Raw genomic sequence first — 27810 nt, 5'->3', positions numbered from 1 at the left:
CTCACTCAATCTGTTGTAATATGTTGTTTTAGTTGAAGCATATGAAGAAAACATGGCTTCACACAGATATGTAACTGGAAAAGGAAGAAATAATAGGCTTTTCAGATAACTGTGGATAGCCTTCTTTGATACTATACTCAAACTTGGGTAAGTGGTAGTTTCTTAAAAGGTTAGCTGTAATGTGGAATCTGAAACCATATCAATGAATTTCCATATTCTGTTATGCTAAATTTCACTGGTCTGTCCTACAATTTGAATGGAGTTCTTACTCATGCACTTTTTTATAATATCATGCACCAGTTATTTGGAAAATAAAGACTCTTTGAGTTATACAGATCTTCCAAATGTTGGCACATTTTATTAATATTACCACCGATATCAGAAAAAAAGTCCTGAAGCATTGGAAATCAATAACAATGACTGATTCAAATTTATTCAAATTCTAACTTTTCATTATAAAAGTTCATGTTCTGTTATTGGCAACAGACACTCTCAGTTGTTTTCCTTGAAGTGACAAACTCGCTTTGTTCATTTTTGAGAAAATACTTGCCAAATACCCAAGACTGAATAACTACTCTGTCAGTTATTCTTTCAAGTAAATATTTTTTTCATGAAAAAAATGACGAGTCTGTTTCCAACAAGTGTTTTTCTTTAGGACAACCACTGAATTTCATTATACAGCCGAACTGTTCTGTGTTTACCTCCCGTTTCATCACACAGAATATTTATTAGTCAAGATGTTAATCTTTTTTTAAGATTTTTTGAAAATCTTTTAAAAAGATTTTATTTATTTATTTGAAAGAGAGAGAGTGAGTGAGAGCACAATTGGGGGAAGGGGCAGAGGAGAGGGAGAGGGACAAGCAGACTCTCCACTGAACAGGGAGCCTGACGTGGGGCTTGATCCCAGGACCACGGGATCATGAACTGAGCCAAAGGCAGCTGCTTAACCAACTGAGCCACCTAGGCAACCCCTTTAAGATTTTATTTTTAAGTAATCTCTACACCCAATGTGGAGCTCACACTTATAAACTGAGCCAGCCAGGTGCCCCAAGATTAATTTTTTTTTAAGATTTTATTTATTTATTTGACAGAGAGAGAGAGACAGCCAGCGAGAGAGGGAACGTAAGCAGGGGGAGTGGGAGAGGAAGAAGCAGGGTCCTAGTGGAGCAGGGAGCGCGATACAGGGCTCTGGGATCACGCCCTGAGCCAAAAGCAGCCAAAGGCAGACGCTTAACGACTGAGCCACCCAGGTGCCCCAGGTGCCCCAAGATCTTAATCTTAACTCAGGGATGTTATCTTGACTCAGCGTCAAAAGTTAATAATTTTTGCTGAATCAGTGATGATACTTCTAAGTCTTTTTTTTCCCCCTTTTAATGTGAGTGGTGGCAGTGAAGAATACGATTACTAGCTGATGCCATGAACTTGATGTATACTAAGGCATCAACCATTTAACCTACCATTGTTTTTCCAACATCAGTATAAATGTCAACACAAGGCAGGCAAATGCTGTTATTTGTGAATAATAACAATTTCACAAATGGTTCTACCTCATGAATCTCCTAAAAGCATCTCAGGGGGACTGAGGGTTTTGTGAGCCCACACTGTGAAAACAACTGGTCTAAAAAATTACTGAAGTTTTGTGCCACTCATCCATCCATCCATCCATCCATCCATCCATCCATCCATCCATCCATCCCACCATTTGTTAAGGGCCTATTCTGACTAGACATCACATTAAAATGAATAGTTTCTTCCGCTAAAACGACACAGCTGAGAACAAAACACAAACCTTTAGAATAACTATACTCTAGCAGAGGAGGTGCCTCAAGAGAAAGCCCACAGGTCTGCCTGAGGAAGTCACAGAAGATTCCTTCAAGGAACTTTGGTTTAGGGGCTGAGCTCAACAGGCTCTGTGAAAAGGTCCTGCCTTTCTACTTTAATCCAGAGTTTTTGATTAGCTCTTGAGTTCACAAAGTAGCAACAGACTCTCACAGTTAATATTTCAGTTAAAATTTTTGAACTCTTATTACATTCTTTCATCCCAAGGAAAGGATAAAGAAGAAAGAGGCAACGAGAAGTCTTAATGAACATTCTGTAGCAGCAAGTAAACCCAGAGGAGCTCAGCCACTAGATTTAGTCAAATTGGTCCCTTTCTTGGGCAAAAACATAGAAATAAGAACCTTCCTAGAGGGCAGGAGGCTGAGTGAGCCCCTTTCAAGCCCTACCTGTTTTCCCTTTTCATTGATGGTGGGACTATGGAAATAGTTTTCTTTATTTAAAATTACAGAATAATTAAAATATGTAGTAGAGTAGCAATTAATTGGGGGGGTGGGTCTTTAAGAAACTGGTCAAATTAAATTAAAAAAGAGCATCCTTCCTGAAGTTAGAGTAAGAGGTGAGTTAAGGGGCACGCAGATGAGGTTTTCAGTTTTCTTTCCAAGCTGGTATAAAGGAGCAAAACCAACAAATCACTGAGAAATATAGCTACACTTGGCCTCTGTCCTATCCTGCTTGGGTTAGTAGCAGCACCTGACCCTTTGTTACTCAAGCGAAAACACATATGCTAGACTCTTGCCTCTCTCCCATACTCCCCATTCAACTAGTTTAAAAACTCCTACAACTTCTTCCTTCATAACCTCTTTCCTCTGTCTCTTGGGCATTTCCATGCCCTTTTGCTATCACCTTACTTCAGGGCTTCATCTCCTTTCACTTCAAGAATTCCAAATCTCCTTCTCATGCCATTGTAAACACATTTCTAACACTCAAACTGATAATAAGGCTCCCCTACTTAAAATGGTGCAATGATTCCTATGACCTAAGAAAAAAGAAGCAAACTCATTGGCTCAGAAAATGAATCTGGTCCCTGTATAAATGCCCAGCCTCATAGTATATGGTGCCTCCACATACTTTTTGAACAGGTCACATGTCTCTTTCCACCTTAGAGTTCCTTTGCTCACGTGCCTTTGTCTGAAAGGCCCTTCCTCCTCTTAGTCTACCTGGTGAATCTTACTCATCATTCAAGACACAACTTACGTGTTTTCTCTCAATTTGAACAAAACGCTGTCTGTCACCACAACCTGGTATATACCGTTCCATCACAGGACTTATGGCAGAATCCGACTTACTGTTAACAGGTGTCTCTCCCCCACCTAGATTGTAAGATCCTTGAAGTTAGAAATCATTTCTGTATTATTTGCACAGCTTTAGCATATCAGACATCAATTAAATGCCTATCCCCTTCCCTCCCCACAATATTCCCCGGTGAGCCCTGAAGACACAAATGACTAGAAAATTAAAGTCCCTGGATGGTGGGTACAAAGAAGAGAGAGAAGCAATCACAGTCATGAGTAAAAGAATGACACTGGTATGGAACACTAGACACTAGAACAAAGACCCTGAGCTCCTGCTGCTGAGGTCCCAAGAGCTCTTAGATCCTGCCCCGCTTCTTCCCAGACCAGGTTATCAGACATTCTTGTTTTTGCTCATCCATTATACTCCCATTTTCTAGACAAAAAAAAAAGTTCTTTGGTACTACTATCTTCATCTTTCTATCAGTCAACTATTTTCCCTGCATTGATTCATGAATTTAGGATTATAAGCAGACTGTAGGCTCCTCCTAGGCAAGCTCCTATCTTAAATTTCAAGGAGAGAGATAGGGCATTTTTCTATATATTCACTAGGTACTTAATTTTTATAATTACAAGGAAAAAACTAAGACCCTAGCTCCAACAAACAAGCAAATAAGCAACCTGTTCTGAATAACTTTTAACAATTTCCCACTTGATAAATGAGTACATATCTGACTAGTAACTTCATCAACTTTACAGGGCCATAAACTACTGTACTTCTTAAAGCTGATTTTTTGAACAACTGGATCTCATACCAAAGTCTCTTCTAGGACCAGGATTGCTCTGCCAGGCTTGGGAAATAGCCCTCAGATGCTATAAGTTCTCAACACCAATACATCAGACTTGAGAACCTGGAGGGGAAAAATAGGTTATACTTGTGTCTGGAAACTTCTTCCCAAATATCTTCCTGTGTATACAAATGCACATAAAGACATACAAATTTACATAAATAGTATGATACCAGACATCTGTTTTGCCACATGCAATATAACATCTTTCCATATTAATAACAGTAGCTCCTCAGTGTTTATTTACTATTGTATTGCATTCTTATACATTAAGGCCTTGACATCATTATTATTTATTAACCAAGTTATGAAGTGTCTTTCTTTTGCCTACTTCTGACTGGGTTGTTTAGTTTCTTTTTAAAAATCAGTTGAGGGGCGCCTGGGTAGCGCAGCGGTGTCTGCCTTCGGCTCAGGGCGTGATCCCAGCGTTCTGGGTTCGAGCCCCACATCAGGCTCCTCCGCTATGAGCCTGCTTCTTCCTCTCCCACTCCCCCTGCCTGTGTTCCCTCTCGCGCTGGCTGTCTCTCTCTGTCAAATAAATAAATTAAATCTTAAAAAAAAAAAAAAAATCAGTTGATAGGAGTTCTCCATAGATTCATAGTATGAACCCTTTGTCAAATATGTGCTAATGGTGTCTTTCGATGAGAAGTGTTAAATTTTGATAAAGCCCATTTATCATTTTTTTTCGTTTATGATTAGTGTTGTGTTATAAGAAATCATTGCCAGGGCACCTGGGTGGCTCAGTTGGTTAAGCATCAGACTTTTGATTTTGGCTCATGTCATGATCTCAGGGTTGTGAGACTGAGCCCCAGGTCGGGCTCGACAGTGGACATGGAGCCTGCTTAAGATTCTCTCTTCCCTCTCCCTCTGCCCTTCTCCCCACCCTCCAAAAAAAAATAATTGTTTTAAAATAATTGCCTTGGGTGTGGGGAAATAGGGAAAAATTGGAAACATCTGACATTTTCATATGTCAATTATACCTCTACAAAGCTGAAATTTTTTAAAAAAATTTTTGCCTACTCCCAAGTCATGAAAACTTTCTCCTTTATTTTCTCCTATAGGTGTGTGTGTGTGTGTGTGTGTGTGTGTGTGTGTGTAATGTATGTATATTTATAATTAGGGGTCAGATAATCCAGTGGCAAAAATAATCTTCTGGACAAATGACTTTTATTTAAAACGTCATTAAAATGCAGTTCATTTACAAATTCAACTTTCTTTATAAAAGTAAAGCGTGGTCATTTTAGAAAATTTATAAGGTAAACATTAATTTTTACTATAATTTTAAGAGTTATTCTTTGTTACTACTGTTAAAATTTTATAATTATAAAATTGCATCTTTTGCTTTTGGCAAACCATAGAAAGTGAAGTTTTAGGTGTTGACAAATAGCACTGCATTTAGTTGGAGCTAAAATTTAAAGTGGAAATATAATTGTCTTCTTTAAATATATGTCTACAATGTTTCATGTTATGCTCCTTACTGTTATCTATCTATCTACAATGGCTATGATCCGTGATAAGCCTAGAAGGAAACTGACTTTGTCCGTTGAGTACTTGCTATTTGCTGAGCATTGAGCTAGATGCCTCTATTACAAAAATCTCAATCTTCATAACAACTCTTCAAAAGAATCCTCATTTTCCATCCATTTTATAGATGAGGAAACTAAGACTCAATGAGGTTAAATATATCCCAAAATCTATAGCTAGGAAGGGACAGAGGTGGAGCTGTTTGAATTCAAAACCCAAGCTCTTTTCTTTATATACTACTGTTCTGTGGGAGAAAATGGTTGATAAACAAAGACAAATTGTATATCTTAGGACATTCGTTGGTAAGTTTCTTTTCAATAATGAAAGAAGTAACATGTTTTTCTGAATACCTTGCTCAAGACTATGGCAAACACTATAAAGGACAGTTAAGAATGTCCCCTGGGGCACCTGGGTGGCTCAGTCCTTAAGCATCTGCCTTCGGCTTGGGGCTCGATCCCAGGGTCTTGGGATCAAGCCCCACATCGGGCTCCCTGCTCCACTGGGAAGCCTGCTTCTTCCTCTCCCACTCCCCCTGCTTGTGTTCCCTCTCTCACTGGCTGTCTCTCTCTCTGTCAAATAAATAAATAAAATCTTAAAAAAAAAAAAAAAAGATGTCCCCTTACCATGAAGGACTTTATATAACCTAGTTGAGCAGATAAAACTAACACATATGATATAATTAGTGAACAATATCAAATAGTTAAAATTAACTGTTGAAGTAAGATCTGGACACCATTGTTGTTATGGGCATTTTTGAAATGATGACTGTGCTGAAGGTCATTGAGGTGATGTTTGGAGGGGCTACATTATGAAGGATCTTGAAAGAATAAAATTTAATAAAGTGGCATTTAAGAGACCCCTGGAGCTTTCTGATTTGGCAAGAGGTGCTTACAAAAGTTTTCTTCAGCAGAAATACTCAGGGCATCTCTGAGTAGAATGTGAATAATGAAGTCATGAAGAACTTTTTTAAATTCTAGCAGTAAAACAAGGGCCTGAACTAAGGGTGTGCTGGTGAAAAACTTGAAAATCAAATGATATGTTACTAGGGTTAAAATTCTGCTCTCCAGTAGTATTGTACTTACTATATATAAAATACTATGACTGAAACAAAAAATATAAAAAAACATATATAGCTGTCAGCATGCTCCCAACAATATGGAAATTCTAGATCCATCTAATTTAATCTATATTGTTTCCAGTAAATGGATTTTATTCTTATGAGAAAGCTGCTAACTTCTGTGAAAATTAAAACATTTTTAAAGCCCTTTTACCCTTCCTTAGTCTCTGAAATAACCAGTTCTCCAGGAAAAAAGAAAGAGGGTGCCATAAATTTGTGGAATCTCTGTAATGCAAGGCCAACCGAAATGTGATTTATATCTGTATCACATGTAATGTGATCACAGGTTATGACATATAAATTCTTCCAATTATCTTCAGTATATCAAAATTACATTTTATAAAGGGGTTTAAAGCATAATTCTCCTAAATTATTATTAGACCAGGCCCATTGAAATCTCTTCTTTCCAAATCTTTTAAGTACATATAGTATCATAAGGATATAGGCCTAATAAAGTAAGCACTAAGTGTTTTTTGATTAGATGAATTAGAGCATAAATCAATCATCACAATTTATATGGTAATTAATTCAGACCAAATCAGAAGATTATGAAACCAAAACATGAAATAATTTAGAAGAGTCTTCTCAGAGATTAACTTTGATTCCAATGGCTTGTTTAAATTCATGATTTTGTGGTTCCAAGATGTCATAGAAAACTTGTTTTTTGTCGAAATGGTCTCTAATGCAAAATAAATCTTCAATGGAATAGTTATCGTTTTTCCCAGTCCAAATAGTCAGGCTGTATCTGCATTAAAATAAAACAGAATTTTATAGTCAAAAGTAAAAGATAAGAAACAGTGATGAGGAATTCCAATAAGCCTAAAAATAGTTACTCTCATTTATCTTTAACCCAAATTCACACAGACAAAAAAATTAATTAGCAGTGCTGGAACATATAGTTCCTGTTTCATTCCTTCATGAACATCAAAATCACATTGCTATCATCTAAATTAGGTAACTGCTATATCTGAATTACAGGAATGTGAAATGGCTTTGGAAACCCAGACTGGTAACACTGAAAATGGGCCAAATTTTGGACAAAAAAACTGAAAAGATCGTATTGCTGATTAAGGAATCTGTTCCCTACACAAAACCTACAGCTATAACTTGGGTTTTTTTCAGTAGGCTGGGTTGAGTCAAAGGCATGACTGCAGGGTCTGTGAAGAGACACAAATGTCACCGGCATTACCAACATTCATATTCCCTTACAAGTGGTCCCACTTTCCCTTCTGGGGGGGGGGGGGTTGTATGAGATATAAGAATGCCAAGAGATGTCACTAAGGATGCCAAACAGAATAAATTTAGATCCATTTCTGGGTGTTAAAAAAACAATAATAATATATGCAGATTTATTATGGACGTTAAAAATATACTCAGAATTTTAATGTTATTTAAATTGTATATTTTTATTTCTTCCAGTAGACATTACTTCTATTACAATACTCCTATTGCATCAGAGCCTAAGAAAATGCAAAGCTGCTAGGTAGTTTCACACTTATTTTCCCCACGAACATTTCAGAATGTAGGGAAAAAGATCCCCAAAGCACTTCTTCTACTAATTATAAGAAATAGTCTAACCAAGGTATGTGTTCTTGCTATGTTGACACATCCCTTGTCCTTAAGGATTGTGACACCATTCTAGAAATGTACTTTGAATTTTATTCCACAGCAGCATTATGTAGCAAACCAAAAAGAAAATTTAAGCTACAGATGAGGACACACACACACACAAACACAGACACACAAAAACACAGACACACACGCACATGAGAATTACTTTAAGATCCATATTTTTACAACTTACCAAGACTGAATGGAAAGAATTTAGAAATCTGGATAGATTAATAATTAGTAAAGAAATTGAATCAGCAATTAAAAATCTCACAATGAAGAAAAACCCAGAACCAGATGGCTTCACTGGTGAATTTTCCAAACATGTAAAGAATTAACACCAATTCTTCTCCAACTCTTCCAAATAACTGAAGAGCAAGGAACAAGCCCAAATTTATTTTACAAGACCAGCATTATCCTGATACCAAATCCAGAAAGGACACTACTAATAAAGAAAACTGTAAGTCAATATCTCCGATGAATACAGATGAAAAAATTCTCAATAAAATACTACCAAACTGAAATCTGCAGCACAAAAGAATCATTCAGTATGATCAAGTGGGATTTTTCCCTGTGATACAAAGAGTTCAACACACACAAATCAACCAATGTTATATGTCACATTTAATAGAATGAAAGAAAAGAATCATATAATCATTTTAGTAGGTGAAGAAAAAGCATCTGACAAAGTTCAATATCCACTCATGAAAAAACTCGATAAATCAGGCTCAGAAGGAACATATCTCAACATAATAAAGGCCATATATGACAAGTCTACAGATAACACCAAACGCAATGATGATAGGATGAAAGCTTTTCTTTTAAGATCAGGAACAAGACTAGGGTGCTCACTCTCACCACTCTTATTCAACATAGTACTGAAAGTCCTAGCTACAGCAATGAGGCAAGAAAAAGAAATAAAAAGTATAAGAATTAGAAAGAAGTCAAATTGCCTCTATTTGCAGATGACATGATTTTGTACATAGATTTTGTACAAAGACTCGACCAAAAACCTGTTCGATCTAACCAATGAATTCAGTAAAGTTGCAGGATATAAAATTAATGTACAAAAATCAGTAGCATTTCTATACACTAAAAGTGAAATTTCTGAAAAAGAAATAAATTTATCTCATTTATAAGAGCATCAAAAACACTAAAAGACATGGGAATAAACTTAACCGAGACGTAAAAGATGTTTATGCTAAAAATTATAGACACTGATGAAACAAATCAAAGAAGACATAAATAAAGGAAAAGTATCCTGTCTTCATGTATTGGAAGAATTAATATTAAAATGTCAATACTACCAAAAGACTCAATGCAATCCCTATTAAGATTCCAATGGCTTTCTTTACAGAAGTAGAAAAAAACCTCTCCTAAAATTTATATGGAACCACAAAAGACCCCGAATAGCCAAAGAAATCTTAATAAAGAAGAACAAAGCAGGAGGCCTCATACTTCCTGATTTCAAGTTACACTACACAGCAACAGTCATCAAAACAGTGTGTTAGTGGCATAAAAACAATAGACAAATAGAACAGGATCAAGAGCCAAGAAATAAACCCAAGCATATATGGTCAACTAATATTTGACAAGGGAGCCAAGATTACTCAATGGAGAAAAAAGTCTCTTCAATAAGTGGTGGTAGGATAATTGCATAGTCACATGTAAAAGAATGAAACTGAACCTGTATCTTACATCAGTCACAAAAATTAACTTGAAACAGGTTAAAGAATTAAATGTAGGATCTGAAACCATTAAACTCCAAGAAGAAAACATAGGAATAAAACTCCTTGACATGGGTCTTTGTAACGATTTTTTGGATATGACACCTAAAGCACAAGCAACAAAATAAAAAATAATCAAGTGGGACTAAATCAAACTAAAAGGCACAGCAAAAGAAACTATCAACAAAGTGAAAAGACAACCTCTGGAATGGGAATGAGAAAAAATATTTGCAAACCACATATCAGATAAGGGGTTAATATCCAAGATACATAAAGAACTCAGAGCAAAAAAACTAACACTAATAAATTATTATTATTTTTTAAAGATTTTATTTATTTATTTGACAGAGAGAGAGACAGCCAGCGAGAGAGGGAACACAAGCGGGGGAGGGGGAGAGGAAGAAGCAGGCTCCCAGCGGAGGAGCCTGATGTGGGGCTTGATCCCAGCACTCTGGGACCACGCCCTGAGCTGAAGGCAGCCGCTTAAGGACTGAGCCACCCGGGAGCCCCTACACTAATAAATTATTAACAAAAAAACAAATAACCCATTTTAAAAATGGGCAAAGGACCTAAATAGACATTTTTGCAAAGAAGATATATGAAAGGCCAACAAGTACATAAAAAGATGCTCAACATCATCAGTCATTATGGAAATGTGAATCTAAACCACCATGAGATACCACTTCACGCATGTTAGAATGGCCATCATCAACAACACAAGAGATAACAAATGCTGGTGTGGATGTTAAGAAAAGGGAATCCTTGTGCGATGTTTGTGGGATTATAAATTGGTATGGCCACTACAGAAAACAGTATGGAGGATCCTCAAAACTACCATATGATCCAGCAATTCTACTTCTGGGAATTTATCCAAAGGAAACAAAAACATTAACTTGAAAAAATATCTACACCCTCATGTTCAGAGAAGCATTGTTTACAACAGCCAAGACATGGAAGCAACCTAAGTGCCCATCAGTGGATGAACAGATAAAAAAGTTGTGGTATATACATATATACAATGTAGTATTATTCAGCCATTAAAAAATGAAGAAACCTTACCATTTGCAACAGCATGGATAGGCCTTGAAGGGATTAGCTAAGTAAAATAAGTCAGACGGAAAAAGACAATACAATCTCACTTATATGTAGAATCTAAAAGGAAAAAAAACCCCTCATAAACAAAGAGATTTAGACTTGCAGTTTCCAATGGTAGAGGGTGATGAGAGATAAACGGAGGAAGGTGGTCAAAGGTACAAACTTAGTTATAAGATAAATAAGTACTAAGGGTGTAATGTACAACATGATGACTAGAGCTAACACTGCTATATGACTACATAGGAAAGTTTTTTAGAGAGTAAATCCTAAGAGTTCTCATCACAAGGAGAAATTTTTTCCCCTTTTCCTTTTCTTCTTTCTTTTTATTGTATTTATATGGGAAGATGGAGGTTAGCTGAACCTACAGTGGTAATCATTTCACAATATATATAAATCTAACCATGATGCTGTATACCTTAAACTTGTATAGTGATGGGGCACCTGACTGGCACAGTCAGGTGTCAGATGCTTGGTTTTGGCTCAGATCATGATCTCAGGGTCATGGAATCAAGCCCCACATCGGGCTCCATGCTCAGCATGGAGTCTGCTTAGGACTCTTTCTCCCTCTCCCTCTACCCCTCCCTCCGGGTCTCTCTCTCTCTCTTTCTAATAATAAATAAAACATAAAAAAAGACTTATACAGTGATGTAATTTCATTTATTTCTCAATAAAACAAAAAATAATACTTAAAAAAAACCTGTATTTTTTTTTCTAAAATGGCATCCTTATTACTTTATTTGAATGCCATGGTGACAGACCTTATAAAAAACACAGATATGAATTTAGGTTTAAAAAAGAGCTTTCCACTGTTACTCTGCCTCTTTTAATCCTCCCTCTATTATATTTAAAGTCAAATAGGAAAAAAAAATTGCCTCAGGGTACCTTAAATTGTATTTATTCAAATCAATTCTCAGGTATCATTTTCTAAGCCCTTTTTATTGTGAAATATACATAGGAAAAATGCATAAAACATAAATATGCATTTTAACAAATTACTATAAAATGAACTCCAGTGTAACCAAAACACAAATCAAGAAGTAGAGTACCGCCAGCACACTGGGAGGTACCTGTATGTCACTCTGTGATCACAACCTTTCCTCTACCCTGGAGTTCTCACAACCTTGACCTTTGTGGTAGCCATATTCTTACTCTTCTTTATTTACTACCTATATATCCATCCCTAACCAGTATAGTTTAATTTTTGCCTGTTAATTTTATAAAATGGAATCATATGGTATATAACATTTTTTTGGTCTTGCTTCTTATTTAAAAAAAGACTTTATTTATCTATTTGGGAGAGGGAGAGAAAGAGAGAGAGAGCACGAGTTGAGGGAGGGGCAGAGGGAGAAGTGGACTCTCCGCTGAGCAGGGAGCCTGATGCATGGCTTGATCCCAGAACTCAAGATCATGACCTGAGATGAAGGTCAGAGCATGTAAAGAACTGAAGAGAATTTGCCCATGTCTGTAGATGACAGAGAAATCCTACCAAAGGTATTTCTAGATGAGGGGCACATTCTACCTAAACACTCTGCAACAGTGCGAATGGCATCCCTGAGCTATAAGCGGAAGCTTTCGTGAATAAGGTTTGGTCCCATGAATCTATGAAGATAAGGAAAGGGTTAACACAGAAAAGCCATAGTTGTGGGTATCAGACTATTCCTGTGGAAACTCAAAATTTAAAATTTAAGCAATAGATCAAAGATTTTACTTAGAGGGTTGCCTGGGTGGCTCAGTCAGTTAAGCATCTGCCTTTGGCTCAGGTCATGATCTCGGGTCCTGGGACTGAGCCCCACATTGGGCTCCCTGCTCAGCAGGGAGTCTGCTTCTCCCTCTGCCTCTCCCTCTGTTCTCTCTCTCTCTCAAATAAAAAAATTAAAAAAAAAAAAAAAGATCTTACGTAGAGATACTACAGTGCCTACCTCCATTGACTGGGAAAAGTTAAAGGCTAAACAAACTCACATATAAGACCCTCCAGGTCAGGTGCCTGGGTGGCTCAGTCAGTTGAGTGTCTGCCTTTGGTTCAGTCATGATCCCAGGGTCCTGGGATCGAGTCCCCACATCAAGCAGGGTGCCTGCTTCTCCCTCTGCCTCTCTCTCTCTCTGTGTGTCTCTCATGAATCAATCAATCAATCAATCTTAAAAATAAAAAAAGACTCTCTAGGTCATAAAGCACAGTCTTGGTCCCTCTCCAATATGCACTTTGGGCAAGTAGTCTGTCCAGAAAAAAAAAAAATGACTTTCTTTAAAGTACAGTAATCAAAATCAGCAGAGGTTTTATATAACAGAGTACAAGAAAATATAAGGATAAACAAATGGCAGATGGAGAAATAAAAACTTCATCTTTAAAAAACTATCAGATAGTGGAAATATATATAAAACTTAATGCCACAAGGCAGATGAAAGCCATGACCAACATTTTTTACATGATGCAGTAGCTTCTCTGAAGAAAGAGCACAAAGCAGAGGTATGAGCTCATGGAAGGGGATGCAAGACAATATAAAAGACATGATGAAACATTAATTGGCAGATTTGAGGAAAGAAATAAATACTATTACAGAAATAAAGTGAAATCTGAAGATATACGAGGGAAAACAGACATTGCTGAAAATATTGTAAGGGATATAGAAGACAGATCATAAAATCATGAAAAATAAAGTCCAAATAGATAGAAAGGAAAGAAAGACTAAAGAGAAAAAACAGATACCAGAGACCGGCAACAGAAATCTAAATATTCATAGCTGGAATCCCAGAAAGAGAGAAGATAGTTTACAAATAAAATAGAACAAGTATTTTAAAATATAACTCACAGCAACATTCCAGAAAAGAACATTTGAATCTATATACTGAAAACATCCCTTGCTACATTCAGTTGTCCTCCCCAAAACCCCCGGGCTAAATCAAGACACTTATAAGGGCAAAAAGAAAATCAGGCTGGCTTCACACTTTTCCACACAGTAGAATGCAGAGGAACAATGTATTCAAAATCCTCAAGGAAAGGCACTGTGAGCTAGGAATTTTATAGCCAGCCAATTTATCACTGAATACAACAAAACTGGACAATAAAAGACAATAAGTCAACTAAAGTTAGCTGAAAGGGGTGAAGAAATACACAAATTTTATTACTGCTCACAGAAAGAAGTTAACAGGTACCTGTAAAGAAGCAGATTAAGCATACTTTGTGAAATCACAGTAATAAATAATCAATAGAAAAAACGAACCTCCCAAATTATAATTAAAAATACAAAACAAAGAAAACAGCTGCAGTGAACTGTTTTCAAAGCTATGCAGATAACAAGTATACTGGTTCAAAAAAATGACAGAAACAAGATCAAACAAGACCAACATCTCTGTCTTATAAATAAATGTAAATAAATTAAACTCTCCTTTTAAAAGACTGTTAGATTAAATTAATGGGAGTCAGGTAAGTCTAGTAAGAAATTCACAACACAGAAGGGGAGAAGGCTAGAAAGAACCCTAAGGGGTTGGGTTGAAATTGGAAGTATCAATATGAACCCAAGGGCTTTGTATATGTATATATACACAGACAGAAATGGTTATAGATGTATATATTTGCGTGTGTGTGTATGGATGGATAGGTGTGTGTCTGTACACATACACAGACTGTAATCACACATAGACACACACACACAAGCATTTACCAGCTCTGTCCCCTAAAATGTCCTAGAAGAAATAACACTTTAGTAGCAATGATCATATTAAACTCCCAGATTTCACTTCCAAAATACCATCCACCACTATCATCAGGCAAGCATCCTTAAAGAAGTGGCCAATTTGAGAACTGGGACAGGGAAAGTACTTGCGTCTCCTAAGAACGCAAGCATGAAATCTGTCATGAGGAAATAACGAACTGATCCATGTTGAGAACATCTTTCATAACAAAAGCCCTGTCATCTTTAAGACTGTCAAGTATATGAGATAGGGAAAGACTGAGGGCCTATTCCAGACTGATTGAGAATGATGAGACATGAAAACTAAATGCAGTGCATGTTCTTGGAGAGTTTCTTGGACCACAAGGAAAAAAGCAGCATTTTTTGAATGGTTGTTAAAATCTGGAATAGTTCCACAGTCTCATGCTTTTTGGTGGGGTCTTTATCTGATTTTGGAATCAAGGTAATGCTGGCCTACATAGAAAGAGTTTGGAAGTTTTCCTTCCATCCTGATTTTTTGAAACAGCTTCAGCAGAATAGGTATTAATTCTTCTTTAAATGTTTGGTAGAATTCCCCTAGGAAGCCATCCAGCCCTGGACTCTTGTTTGTTGGAGAGATTTTTGATTACTGCTTCAATTTCCTTGCTGGTTATGGGTCTGTTCAGGTTTTCTATTTCTACCTGTTTCAGCTTTGATAGTTGATACGTCTCTAGAAATGCATCCTATTCTTCCAGATTGCCTAATTTGTTGGCATATAGATGCTCATAGTTTGTTCTTATAATTGTTTCTATTTCTTCGGTGTTGGTTGTAATCTCTCTCATTCATGATTTTATTTATTTGGGTCCTTTCTCTTTTCTTTTTGATAAGTCTGGCCAGGGGTTTATCAATCTCATTAATTCTTTCAAAGAACCAGCTCCTAGTTTTGTTGATCTGTTCTATTGTTCTTTTGGTTTCTAGTTCATTGATTTCTGCTCTAATCTTTATTATTTCTCTTCTCCTGCTGGGTTTAGGCTTTATTTGGCGTCCTTTCTCCAAATCCTTTAGATGTAAGGTTAGCTTGTGTATTTGAGACCTTTCTTGTTTCTTGAGAAAGGCTTGTATATACGTCCCTCTTAGGACCACCTTTGCTGCATCCAAAAGGTTTTGAACAGTTGTGTTTTCATTTTCACTTGTTTCCATGATTTTTTTAAATTCTTGGAATTAAAATAATTAAAATTCTTTTTTAATTTCCTGGTTGACCCATTCATTCTTTAGTAGGATGCTCTTTAGCCTCCATGTATTTGAGTTCTTTCCAAATTTCCTCTTGTGATTGAGTTCCAGTTTCAAAGCATTGTAGTCCAAAAATATGCAGGGAATGATCCTAATCTTTTGGTACTAGTTAAGAACTAATTTGTGATCCAGGATGTGATCTATTCTGGAGGATGTTCCATGTGCATTCAAGAAAAATGTGTATTTTGTTGCTTTAGGATAGAATGTTCTGAATATATCTGTGAAGTCCATCTGGTCCAGTGTGTCATTCAAAGACTGTGTTTCCTTGTTGATCTTCTGTTTAGATGATCTGCCCATTGCAGTGAGTGGGGTGTTTAAGTCCCCTACTATTATTGTATTATTATCAATGTGTTTCTTTAATTTTATTATTAATCGGCTTATACAATTGGCTGCTCCCATGTTAGGGGCATAAATATTTATAATTGTTAGATCTTCTTGTTGGATAGACCCTTTAATTATGATATACTGTCCTTCCTCATCTCTTATTAACAGTCTTTGGTTTAAAATCTAACTTATCTGATATAAGGATTGCCACCCTAGCTTTCTTTTGATGTCCATTGACATGATAAATGGTTTTCCACCCCCTTAACTTTCAATCTGGAGGTGTCTTTGGAGATGGCATATCAACGGGTCTTGCTTTTTTATCCAATCTGATACCCTGTGTCTTTTGATTGGGGCATTTAGCCCATTTATATTCAGAGTAACTATTAAAAGATATGAATTTAGTGCCATTGTATTACCTGTAAAGTCACTGTTTCTGTATATTGTCTCTGTTCCTTTCCAGTCTGTTACTTTTGGGCTCTCTCTTTGCTTACAGGATCCTTTTTAATATTTCTTGTAGGGCTGCTTTGGTGATGGCAAATTCTTTTAGTTTCTGTTTGTCCTGGAAGCTTTTTATCACTCCTATTTTGAATGACATCGTAGCTGGATAAAGTATTCTTGGCTGCATATTTTTCTCATTTAGCACCCTGAATATATCATGCCAGTCCTTTCTCGCCCACCAGGTCTCTGTGGATAGGTCTGCTGCCAATCTAATCTTTCTACCCTTGTAGGTTACAGACCTCTTGTCCTGAGCTGCTTTCAGGATTTTCTCTGTTTCTGATATTTGCAAGTTTCACTATTATATGTCGGAGTGTTGACCTATTTTTATGGATTTTGAGGGGGGGGTTCTCTGTGCCACCTGGATTTTGATGCCTGTATCCTTCCCCAGATTAGGTAAGTTCTCCATTATAATTTGCTCTGATATACCTTCTGCCCCTCTCTCTCTTTCCTCTTCTTCTGGAATCTCAATTGTTCTAATATTGTTTCATTTTATGGTATCATTTATCTCTCGAATTCTCCCCTTGTGATCTAGTAGTTGTTTCTCTCTCTTTATCTCAGCCTTTTTTCTCCACCATTTTGTCTCTATATCACTAATTCTCTCTTCTGCCTCATTTATCCTAGCAGTTAGAGCCTCCACTTTTGATTACATCTCATTAATAGCCTTTTTTATTTTGACTTGATTAGATTTTAGTTCTTTAATTTTCCAGAAAGGGAATCTCTAATGTCTTATATGCTTTTTTCAAGCCCAGCTAGTATCTTTATAATCATTATTCTGAACTTAGTTCCAACATCTTACTTATGTCCACACTGATTAGGTCCCTGACAGTCAGTACCGCCTCTTGTTCTCTTTTTTGAAGTGAGTTTTTCTGTCTTGTCGTTCTTGCAGAAAGTGGTCACTTTTCTCTTTGTAGAGAAAAGATCTCTTAGATCTCTGGTTGAGTTCATAGGTGTTCAGAATGATCTGATAGCTATCTAGCTGAGTTCCTGGGACCATACGAAACTAAGGTCTCCTACTTCTCTGCCATCTTGGACTCCTCATTGACAATGAATTTAGGTTAAAAAAAATCATTCAATAGGACAAGAAGATCTTTTAATAATAAACTTATAATTCTTCGTTAAGGTAAAATTGATATGAATATGCACCAAATAACATATCATGAACATTTCAAAAAGCAAAAACTATGCAGGTAGAAGAGGAAACAAAAACATCTTAACAGCCGGAAACTTTAATTCTCTTAGTGTCCATAAGAGAGCAAATGGCCAAAAAATTAAAGATGACATTTTGCACACATGCAGAATGGCACACTTTAAGATTATTTATTATAGCATTGTGTGTAATATCAAATATTAGAAACATTCTTTATGTTTACCAATAGGAAGCTCATTAAATACCATATTATAGTACATACATAAGTATGATGCACCTAGAAAGGAAGCTTACCTTGGAAAGAGTCCCAAGATGTACTGCTAAGTAAAAGGGGGGGGGGGGGGAAGCAAAGAACAGAACAGAAGGAAGCTATATGCTACCTCTGCTTTAAAAAGGAGGGGAAAATAAGAACCTATATTTGTATTCACTCTTACCTGAATAAAGAAACTACTAACTGTGGTTACCTAAGAAACTAACAACTGTGGTTAGTGAGATTGGGCAGGACTGGATAGATGGGAAAGAGGGTTTTCACAGTATAACTCTCTGTTCTTTGGTTTTTGAACCAGGTGAATGTATTAGTTACACAACGAATTACATTAAAAATATTTTTTAAAGTAAGCAAAAATTAAGGCATAAAAGAATTAAATTACATAACCAGTAATGTACATTAATGTGTTATAAACTAGTAGTTTTACTCCAATATTAATTTTCCTTTCTTACACAACAAATCCCTGAATTCTAACTAGACACAAGATTGTACAGAATAACAGCAACATTTCCCAGCTTCACTAGCATCTAGGTATAGGCAAATGACTAAGTTATAGCAAATGAGTTGTAAGAGTGATGAGGGAACAGAAGGCAAGCTGAGAACAAAGCAGAAACTGACACCCCACGAACCCCCCCCCCACCATGGGATATATGTGACATTCCTCAGGCACTCCTGGCTGCCCTAAAGGACAAAGAAATAGTTAACCTATAGATACCACAATCCTGCAAGACCTAAGTCTCCCTCAGTTTGCAAATGTCTTAGAAGTTTACAAGAACAAAGCATTTCTATCAACCTAGGTTCCATGGGGCGCCTGGGTATCACAGTCATTAAGCGTCTGCCTTCCGCTCAGGTCGTGATCCCGGCGTTCCGGGATCGAGTCCCACATCTGGCTCCTCCACTGGGAGCCTGCTTCTTCCTCTCCCACTCCCCTGCTGTGTTCCCTCTCTCGCTGGCTGTCTCTCTGTCACATAAATAAAAATAAAATCTTTAAAAAAAATAAATAAATAACCTAGGTTCCAGAAGGGAATGTAAATACAACTAAATGTCTTACAACCTGCAGACCATAGACAGAAACTTCTAGGAATCCAGGAAGTTCCCAACTATCTTTATGTTAATGCCTTACTAGAGGGGTAAACAACCTTAACTTGACAATGGCCAGGCCTCTGGTATCCTGTGAGTCCTCTTTAAGATATTAAAGTATTTTCTCAACCTCCCTTTTTCCTCACCTTCCCCCAACGCCATAGTATATAATTAGCCACCCCTCACAACCCGGGGCAGCAGCTCTTTCTGCCCACGGGTCCTGTCCCCGTTCTTTAATAAACGACCATTTTGCACCAAGGGATCTCAAGACCCACTGAACCTCACCTATATTCCACAACCTCATCAAGAGGAGAGAAGGTGTGAAACTTAGTCACGCCCTTGAAGGGAAGAGACATGCCATGAACTTCTCTTTTTTCCCTCCTTAGTACTGATGGAATTTTTGAATATGGGTGAGGTTTGGTGGGATAAGTTTTGGAGCTGACAACCAAGAAAGAATTCTTGAGACATCTTTGGTGCAAAATGGTGGTTTTATTAAAGAACAGAGATAGGACCCATGGGCAGAAAGAGCTGCCACACCAGCGTTGTGAGGGGTAGCTGATTATATACTTGGGAGCTGGGGGGAGGTAAGGAAAAGAGAGGTTTTCAAAAGAATTTTCAAATGCTAAAGAGGACCTAAAGGATACCGGAGGCCTTGCCATTGTCAAGTTAAGGTTGTTTTTCCCTCTAATAAGACATTAACATTAACACAGTTGGGAGCTTCCTGGAGGAACATTATATTCTGCCTACTCAAGTATTTGTGAATGGGCTGCAGATTCTAAGGACATTTAATTTTATCTGCATTTCCTTCTGGAAGTTAGATTATTGATAAAAATGCTTTTTTTCTTGTAAATCACTAAGTCATTTGTAAACTGAGGGAGACTCCTGTCTTGTAGGACTATAATCTCTATAAGTTAACCATTTGTTTTTCCTTCCCTTAGCTTTAGGGCAGCTAGGAGTGCCTGAGGAATGTCACACATATCCCATGAGGTGGGGGGGACGGGGTTTGTGGGAGTCAGCTTGTGTTTTGTCCTCAGCTAGCTTTCTGCTCCCTCATCACCACCAACTGAAACTCAGATGTGGCAGTAATCAATCTGACCATATGGATGAAGGCAACATTCTAAGGAAAGCAAAGCATCAATATAAAAGCATTCTGGGTCCTTGACTTGTGGAGGCATGAAATCAGCCCTGAATTATTTGTGCTTTGCCAGCTATGTGAGAGAGAACTAGACTTGTTTAAGCTATTGTTAATTTAGGTTTCTATTATAACAGCTAAACTATATCCTCATATAATACATGAACTTATACAAATATCTATATATTAAGCCCTTAATAAAATCTACGAAGTAAAATAAGATGTTATCTGATTACAGTACAATAAACCTAGAAACTATTAACAAACCCAAAATTTAAAAAAAAATAGATACATAAAAAATTTCCCTTAAAACAACTTTTGAGGAAAAACTCACAAATGTATAATACTTACAAACTGACAATAATGAAAACCTACACAAAAGAAACAATGGGACACTGCTAGAGCAGTGGTCAGAGAAAAAAAGAATAGTCTTAAATACTTGTATTAATAAACATAAATATGTTAATAAATATAAAAATGAAAGTAAATAAAGCATCCAACTCAAGAAATTATAAGAAGCTATATAAAACATAATTTTAAAAGATAAAAGATATTAGTGAATTGTTAATCAAGAACATGAATAAATCTAAGAGTTGGTTCTTAAAAAAAAAAGAGAGAGAGAGAGAGAGATAAATCCATTATCTAGTTTTATCAAGAAACAAGAGGAAAAGCTCAAATAAATAAAATAAGGAAATAAAGACATAGAAGTGTAGGGGCCAAGAACAGGCCAACCCAAGATGGACCATTTTGGCACAAACATTATTTTGAGTAAAAAAACAAACAAAACCCCAGCAGATACAGGAAAATCTCTTTACATCCCCCTCAACAGCCAGCTTGTACCATGAAGAGAGCTATTAAGAGAAATTGCTCTTAACCTAAGCAACTTACCTACATAATAGGGCAACACTTGTTTTCCAAATATCTCTCACCTTCCTGCTAATGGTCTTTCTCCCCTTTGTATCCTTAGACCAGACCTTCCTACTCAGCTCCTCGAAGCCTCATGTTGCCTCACACTCTTCGGAATTTCCACCTCAGCATGGATTCCCTGAAGGTATGCTATTAAATTTGATTTTCTCCTGTTAATTCGTGTCATATTTATTTAGTCCAGCTAGAAGGACCTTGAAGGGAAGAGGAATACTTCCTCTCCAACAGAAGAAATTAAAAGAATGAGAAGCTATTTTACCCATCTGTGTATAAACAAACTTGCAAAAACCTGGGTGAGATGAACAATTTTCTAGGAAAAATAAATCAAAATTAGCTCCCCAAAAGATAGAAAATCAAAACAGACCATTTACCATATAATAAAAAGGCTGTACAATTAAGTTTTGTTCAAAGTATCAGGTTTAGATAGTTTACCAAAACGCAGGTGCAGGCCATTTCAATGTTTTTTTTTTTAAAGATTTTTATTTATTTATTTGACAGAGATAGAGACAGCCAGCGAGAGAGGGAACACAAGCAGGGGGAATGGGAGAGGAAGAAGCAGGCTCATAGTGGAGGAGCCTGATGTGGGGCTTGATCCCAGAACGCTGGGATCACGCCCTGAGCCGAAGGCAGACGCTTAACCGCTGTGCCACCCAGGCGCCCTTCAATGTTTTTTTTTAATATCCCAGAACACATAAAAAGAAGGAATGGTCCCTAGCTTTTTTAATGAAATGTGCATGACATTTATACCTAAAAATGAGAAAGAAAAAAGCTACAGACCAATCTCAGTTCCAAATGCAAAAATCCTAACTAAAATTTAGCAATAAAATTAGCAGTATATTAAAAGAATGATGTATTTCATGATCAAGTGGGGTTTATTCTGGAAATGTGAAGATAACTCAATATTATGAAATATTAACATAATTTATTGATAGATATTGGAAAAAATATTATTTTCACAGAAACCGAAAAGGTATTTAGTAAAAATTCAATATCCACAGGAATGTGAATACTTCTTTAATGTACACATATCTGCTTCTCTTACTCTTTCCTATATAGTGAATTACCAAACTGAGTTTTTTACTGGATGATTTGGGAAAATTTTTTATTAGAACTCTTTACATCTGTCTGACATACATATCAAGGATAGTTTTACCAGAATCTTTACTTTTTTTAAAAAAGATTTTATATATTTATTTGAGAGAGAGAGAGCATGAGCAGGGGGAGGGGCAGAATGAGAAGCAGACTCCCTGCTGAGCAGGGAGCCTGATGCAGGGCTCAATCCCAGGACTCCAGAATCATGACCTGAGCCAAAGGCAGATGCTTAACAGACTGAGCCACCCAGGCATCCCTAGAATCTTTACATTTTTATGTGTTCAAATCTATCAATCTTTCCTTTTTTTTTTTTTTTAAGAGAAAGAGCGTGTATGTATGTGTGAGCATAAGGGGAGGGCAGAGGGGGGAGGCAGGGGGAGAGGGAGAGAGAGAGAAAATCCTAAGCAGGTTCTACACTCAGCAGCACAGAGCCTGAGGCAGGACTCAATCCCACAACTCTGAGATCATGACTTGAGACAAAATCAGGAGTCAGCTGCTTAACAGACTCAGCCTTCCTGGTACCTCTCAAATTTTCCTTTTATAGTGGTGAGAGAAAAATTCTCTAAAGGCCTGATATACAAGGGAAGCCATTTTAGATTTCCTTCTAAGTCAGCATGACTGTATATAAACTTTGTTCAAGCCAAAGCCTGATTTATGGCCTGCCGTGCGTGCATTGTCCATCTGGTTTGTGAATGAGTAGCCTAAAGGAAAACCACCTTGTCCTTGAAATATGGATCAATACTCCTGCTCCTTGAATTCCTGCCTATATGTTAATCTATAATCTTTTGAGCTTTTACAAGATGTAAAAAAGTATATAACCCTGTAAACCCGTTCATTCTCTGGAACACTTTCTTCCCTGCATTTCCCAGGTAGCTATCTCAATTTGAGCTCAAGTAAAACTAATTTTTTTTTTTTTTAATATTAGAGTTCTTTCTCTGGTAACTTTGCAGCAACAATAGATTCTAGATTTTGTGTCTTACTAAGAAAGGTCTTCTCCATTCTGAAACTATATAAAATATCATATTTTTCTTTACGTGTTTAATATTTGATTTTCAAGTCTTTAATTCATCTGGCATTTATTTTGGAAGAAAGATTAGTGAAAGGTGCCAGTTTTGTTTTTACTGCACAGTTGGCCTGTTCTCACATACCATACTGACCTTTTGCACCAATGATTTGAAATGCTAGCTTTTCCTAAACTAATTTCCATGATAGATTTGGGTTTATTTCTAGATTTTCCTTGTTGTCCTAGTGACTAGTATAATAAAAAGATAGTTATCAAAATTGTTTCAATATCTGTACACTTATATTATCTTTTGATATTTAAAGATGGTCCAACTAATTTTTATTACATACTGAAATAATAAAATTTTTATATGGAAAAAACTCCTGAAATTAACATAGAATTCAAAGAGAAACTATTTTATCAACTTAAAACTTTTTTGAGAATGTATAACATAACAGAAAAAGGACACTTACAGGGTACCTATTGTGTTCAAAAACTTTGTGAGGAATAGAAGTGAAAGACGTGATGTTATGTAAGCAAAGATTCATCAGGAGCTTCATTCAAGTAAGGGAGTCTGTTTGCTTACACAATCAGTGCTCATTCGCTCTACCTCCATTTTTCCTCGCACACAGTCTTTACTTTTTTTTTTTTAAGATTTTATTTATTTATTTTTGAGAGCGCGCGCGTGCGCACACAAGTGTTGAGGGGAGGCAGAGGGAGAAGCAGACTCCTTGCTGAGCAGGGAGCCCGATGAAGGGCTCGACCCCATGACCTGGGATCATGACCTGAGCCAAAGGCAGCTGCTTAACCAACTGAGCCACCCGGGCAACCCCACATACTGTCTTTACACAGTAAGTTTCATCCTCTGTCTCTTTCTCACACATACTCACATGCATACGCTATTTTGTTAAACTTACACATACCTGTTTGATTTCTTTAACAGCCAAAGTAATTGAGAACAAGACTGCCTGACTAATGCTGCTCTGACAGGAAATGTTACAGGCTGATTTAGCTCCTTACATATACATTCCATTTCTTTCACCATTGTCCAGCTGTAACCTGAAATGAAAGAAAGAAATTCAATTTTTCTACCTGGAATCCTAAAAGTCAGTTAAATAGAAAACTAAATTAAATTACCTATGGGTAGGTAATTTATAGGTATTTTATATAAAGTTCCATTTGGATTCAGAGTGAATTAAAATACCAATTAATAAATGAAAATAGTTTGAATGGAAAATAGAGACAAAAAATCAAGTCTAAAATCATGCCACAAGTGACCTAGAGCAAATTTAATAAAATATTAAAAAGGTTTTACTAATCTCTCAAGCACACAAAAGCACATCTTGACACTACATTTGTCTTAAAGATTCTAAGACTCTTTCCTTAGTGCTATCTGCCTCATATATTTTTTTTTAAGATTTTATTTCTTTGAGAGGGAGAGAGAGAAAGTGAGCTAGAGTTCAAGAGCAGGAGAGAGAAGCAGACTCCGCACTGAGCAGGAGCACAATGAGGGTTGATTCCAGGACACTGGGATCATGATCTGAGCTGAAGGCAGCGGCCCAACCAACTGAGCCACCCAGGTGCCCCTATCTGCCTCATTAATATTCTCTATAAACTTAGATTTTCCGGGGTATCTGGGCAGCTTAGTTGGTTAAGCATCTGCCTTAGGCTCAGGTCCTGATCTCGGGGTCCTGGGATCGAGCATTTCGGTCTCCGCACTCATTGGGGAGTCTGCTTGTCTCTCTGCTTCTCCCCTTGCTCATGCTTGCTCTGACTCTCTCAAATAAATAAATAAAATCCTTTTAAAAAGGTAAATAAATAATCTTATATTTTCTATTGTGTTACTTAAGTATTTTTTCCAATAGAAAGATGCCTGCCAGGTAGTAGATGTTTAAGAAATAATTATCTTCATGATTAGTTTTTGGCTAGTCCAAACTATTTATACATTTTACCTAAAGTAGAAATAGTGGGAAAATGACTTTCATTTTTTTTTAATGATTTTATTTATTTATTTAGAGAGAGAGCATGTGCACGAGTTGGGAGAGGGTCAGAGGGAGAGAGAGAGAATCCCAAGCAGACCATGCTTTTAGCATGGAGCATGACATGGGGCTTGATACCATGTCCCTGAGATGATGACCTGAGCTGAAATCAAGAGCTGGATGCTTAACTGACTGAGCCACCCAGGTGTCCCAAAAATGACTTTTAAATATGGGTTTTAAGTCATGTTAAGAGACTGTGGAAAACACACTTGCCTGTTTATAAAAACTTTGGGAAAAAAATTTATATTTTGGGGGGCACCTGGGTGGCTCAGCTGGTTGAGCAACCAGCTCTTGATTTCGGCTCAGGTCATGATCTCAGGGCTGTGAGACTGAGCCCCTTGTCAGGCTCTGCACTGGATGTGGATTCTGCTTGGGAGTTTTTTGGTCCCTTTCCTTCTGCCCCTCCTCCCTTTCTCTCACTCTGTCTCTAAAAAAAAAAAAAAAAAAAAAATTATATTTTCAAAATAACAGCCTCTATGGGGCGCCTGGATGACGCAGTGGGTTAAAACACCCGATTCTTGGTTTCTGCTCAGGTGGTGATCTCAGGATTGTAGGACTGAGCCCCACGTTGGGCTCTGCACTCAGCATGGAGTCTGCTTGAGACTCTTGCTCCCTCTCCTCTGCCCCTCCCTTGCTAAATAAATAAATAAATAAATAAATAACAGCCTCTATCAAAAACAGGCTCTAAAAAGTATTGGTCAATAAAGGAATATTTTTACAGAAAACTGATGTGGGGGCACCTGGGTGGCTCAGTCATTAAGCATCTGCTTTCCGCTCAGGTCATGATCCCAGCGTTCTGGGATTAAGCCCCACATGGGGCTCCCTGATCAGCAGGAAGCCTGCTTCTCCCTCTCCCACTCCCCCTGCTTGTGTTCCCTCTCTCGCTGCCTCTCTCTCTGTCAAATAAATAAATAAAATCTTTAAAAAAAAAGAGAGAGAGAAGAAAACTGATGTGAATATGTTAGTTTAGCAGCTAAATTCCTCATGAAAGAAGGGCAATGTTGTGCTTTCCTTGAAAATCTGAAAAACTGCATCTTTATAATTAGAAAAAGGGATTGCTAACAGAAGCTGTATTTGCATGACTATAAACTTATAACTCTTTTCTAAATCTGTGAAATAAGGGGTGCCTGGGTGGCTCAGTCAGCTGGGCATCTGACTCTTGATTTCTGCTCGGGTCGTGATCTCAGGGTTGTGAGATCTGGCTCCATGCTCAGAGTGGAGTCTATTTGGGATTCTCTCTCTCCCTCTGCTCCCACCACCCCCCTTCACATGCATGTCCTCTCTCGCTCTCTAAAATAAATAAATAAATCTTTAAATAAAGTCTGTGAAATAAGAAGTAAGGAAGCATAAAGCACATGTTGGTAATGACAAGAGGCCAATGGGAGAAAAGCAACCTGGACACATTCAACACCAAAATGACTTCAAAATCCAGATATGATCTAATTTGGTTAAAGCCTGAGGTTAAGCCAGAATTCTACTAAACAGTGACAAAAGGAATTTAGAATCAGTAAGGAAGTTACTGAACTGTTTCTAGTTTGCTTTCTTTAAATACTTTGAATTATAAGCAATATTCTTTAATGAAACTAATAAAAATTAAAATGGTTAAAAAATTAGAATTATGGTAAAGCATATTATTCTTTGTCTCAATCATATCAATTGTTGGCCCCAAGGGTTAGAACCTAAATGCCACTACTCACTAGATAGCAGTTACTTTAATCCTATGTTGGACTACAAAGTTAACATCTAAAAACAGTAATTGCAGGGGTGCCTGGGTGGCTCAGTCGGTTAAGCGTCTGGCTTTGGCTCAGGTCATGATCCCAGGGTCCTGGGATCGAGTCCTCCATCAGGCTTCTTGCTCAGTGGGGAGCCTGATTCTTCTCCTGCTGCTCCCCCTGCTTATGCTCTCTCTGTCAAATAAATAAATAAAATCTTTAAAAAAAAACAATAATTGAAAAAAAGTAAAAGATGAATTCCCTGAACCTGGGATAAAGACTAACATGTCCATAGGCTCTAAATATCTTCTTAGTTTATTTTTACCACGTGGATAGGTACTCCAGAGCATCTGATTGCTTATGAGCTGTTTAACTATAAATCACTGCCTAGGGATGTATGAAGAAATAGAAAGATGAACCCAAATAGCATAATCCGTTTCAACCAGGAAAAAGAAGCAGAATGTCAGGTCCCATCCTGAAGTGAAGAGGTGAAAGGAAAGAAGGGATCCAGCCTAGAGGAGAGTCTCATGGCCTCCATGCCAGACAGGAAACCTCCAGCCAGAGAGGAAACTAGCAAACTACTTGTGGAGCCCCTTTCAATGTCCATGGAGTAAAACTTGTGCTCTTCAACAATACTCCCCATACGTCAGGCCTCATCACCGGA

At 37.2% G+C, this 27810-nt stretch overlaps 1 protein-coding gene across 2 annotated transcripts in view; it reads right to left on the bottom strand.

Annotated features, from left to right (window-relative positions):
* Positions 1-5066: 5066 nt before the first annotated feature.
* The window catches only part of FAM151B (family with sequence similarity 151 member B), a 38671-nt gene continuing 15927 nt past the window's right edge, over positions 5067-27810 (bottom strand). For both annotated transcript variants that reach the window (XM_026498712.4, XM_026498711.4), the window contains exons 5-6: positions 24319-24454; positions 5067-7302 (exon numbers count right to left, since the gene is read on the bottom strand). In XM_026498712.4, the coding sequence (XP_026354497.2) occupies positions 7143-7302; positions 24319-24454 (296 nt within the window). In that variant the 3' untranslated portion in view covers positions 5067-7142. The remainder of the gene's footprint in view (positions 7303-24318; positions 24455-27810) is intronic.

Source organism: Ursus arctos, unplaced genomic scaffold (genome assembly GCF_023065955.2).
Source record: "Ursus arctos isolate Adak ecotype North America unplaced genomic scaffold, UrsArc2.0 scaffold_5, whole genome shotgun sequence".
Classification (NCBI taxonomy): domain Eukaryota; kingdom Metazoa; phylum Chordata; class Mammalia; order Carnivora; family Ursidae; genus Ursus; species Ursus arctos.
This window is presented reverse-complemented; position numbering and strand designations above follow the sequence as displayed.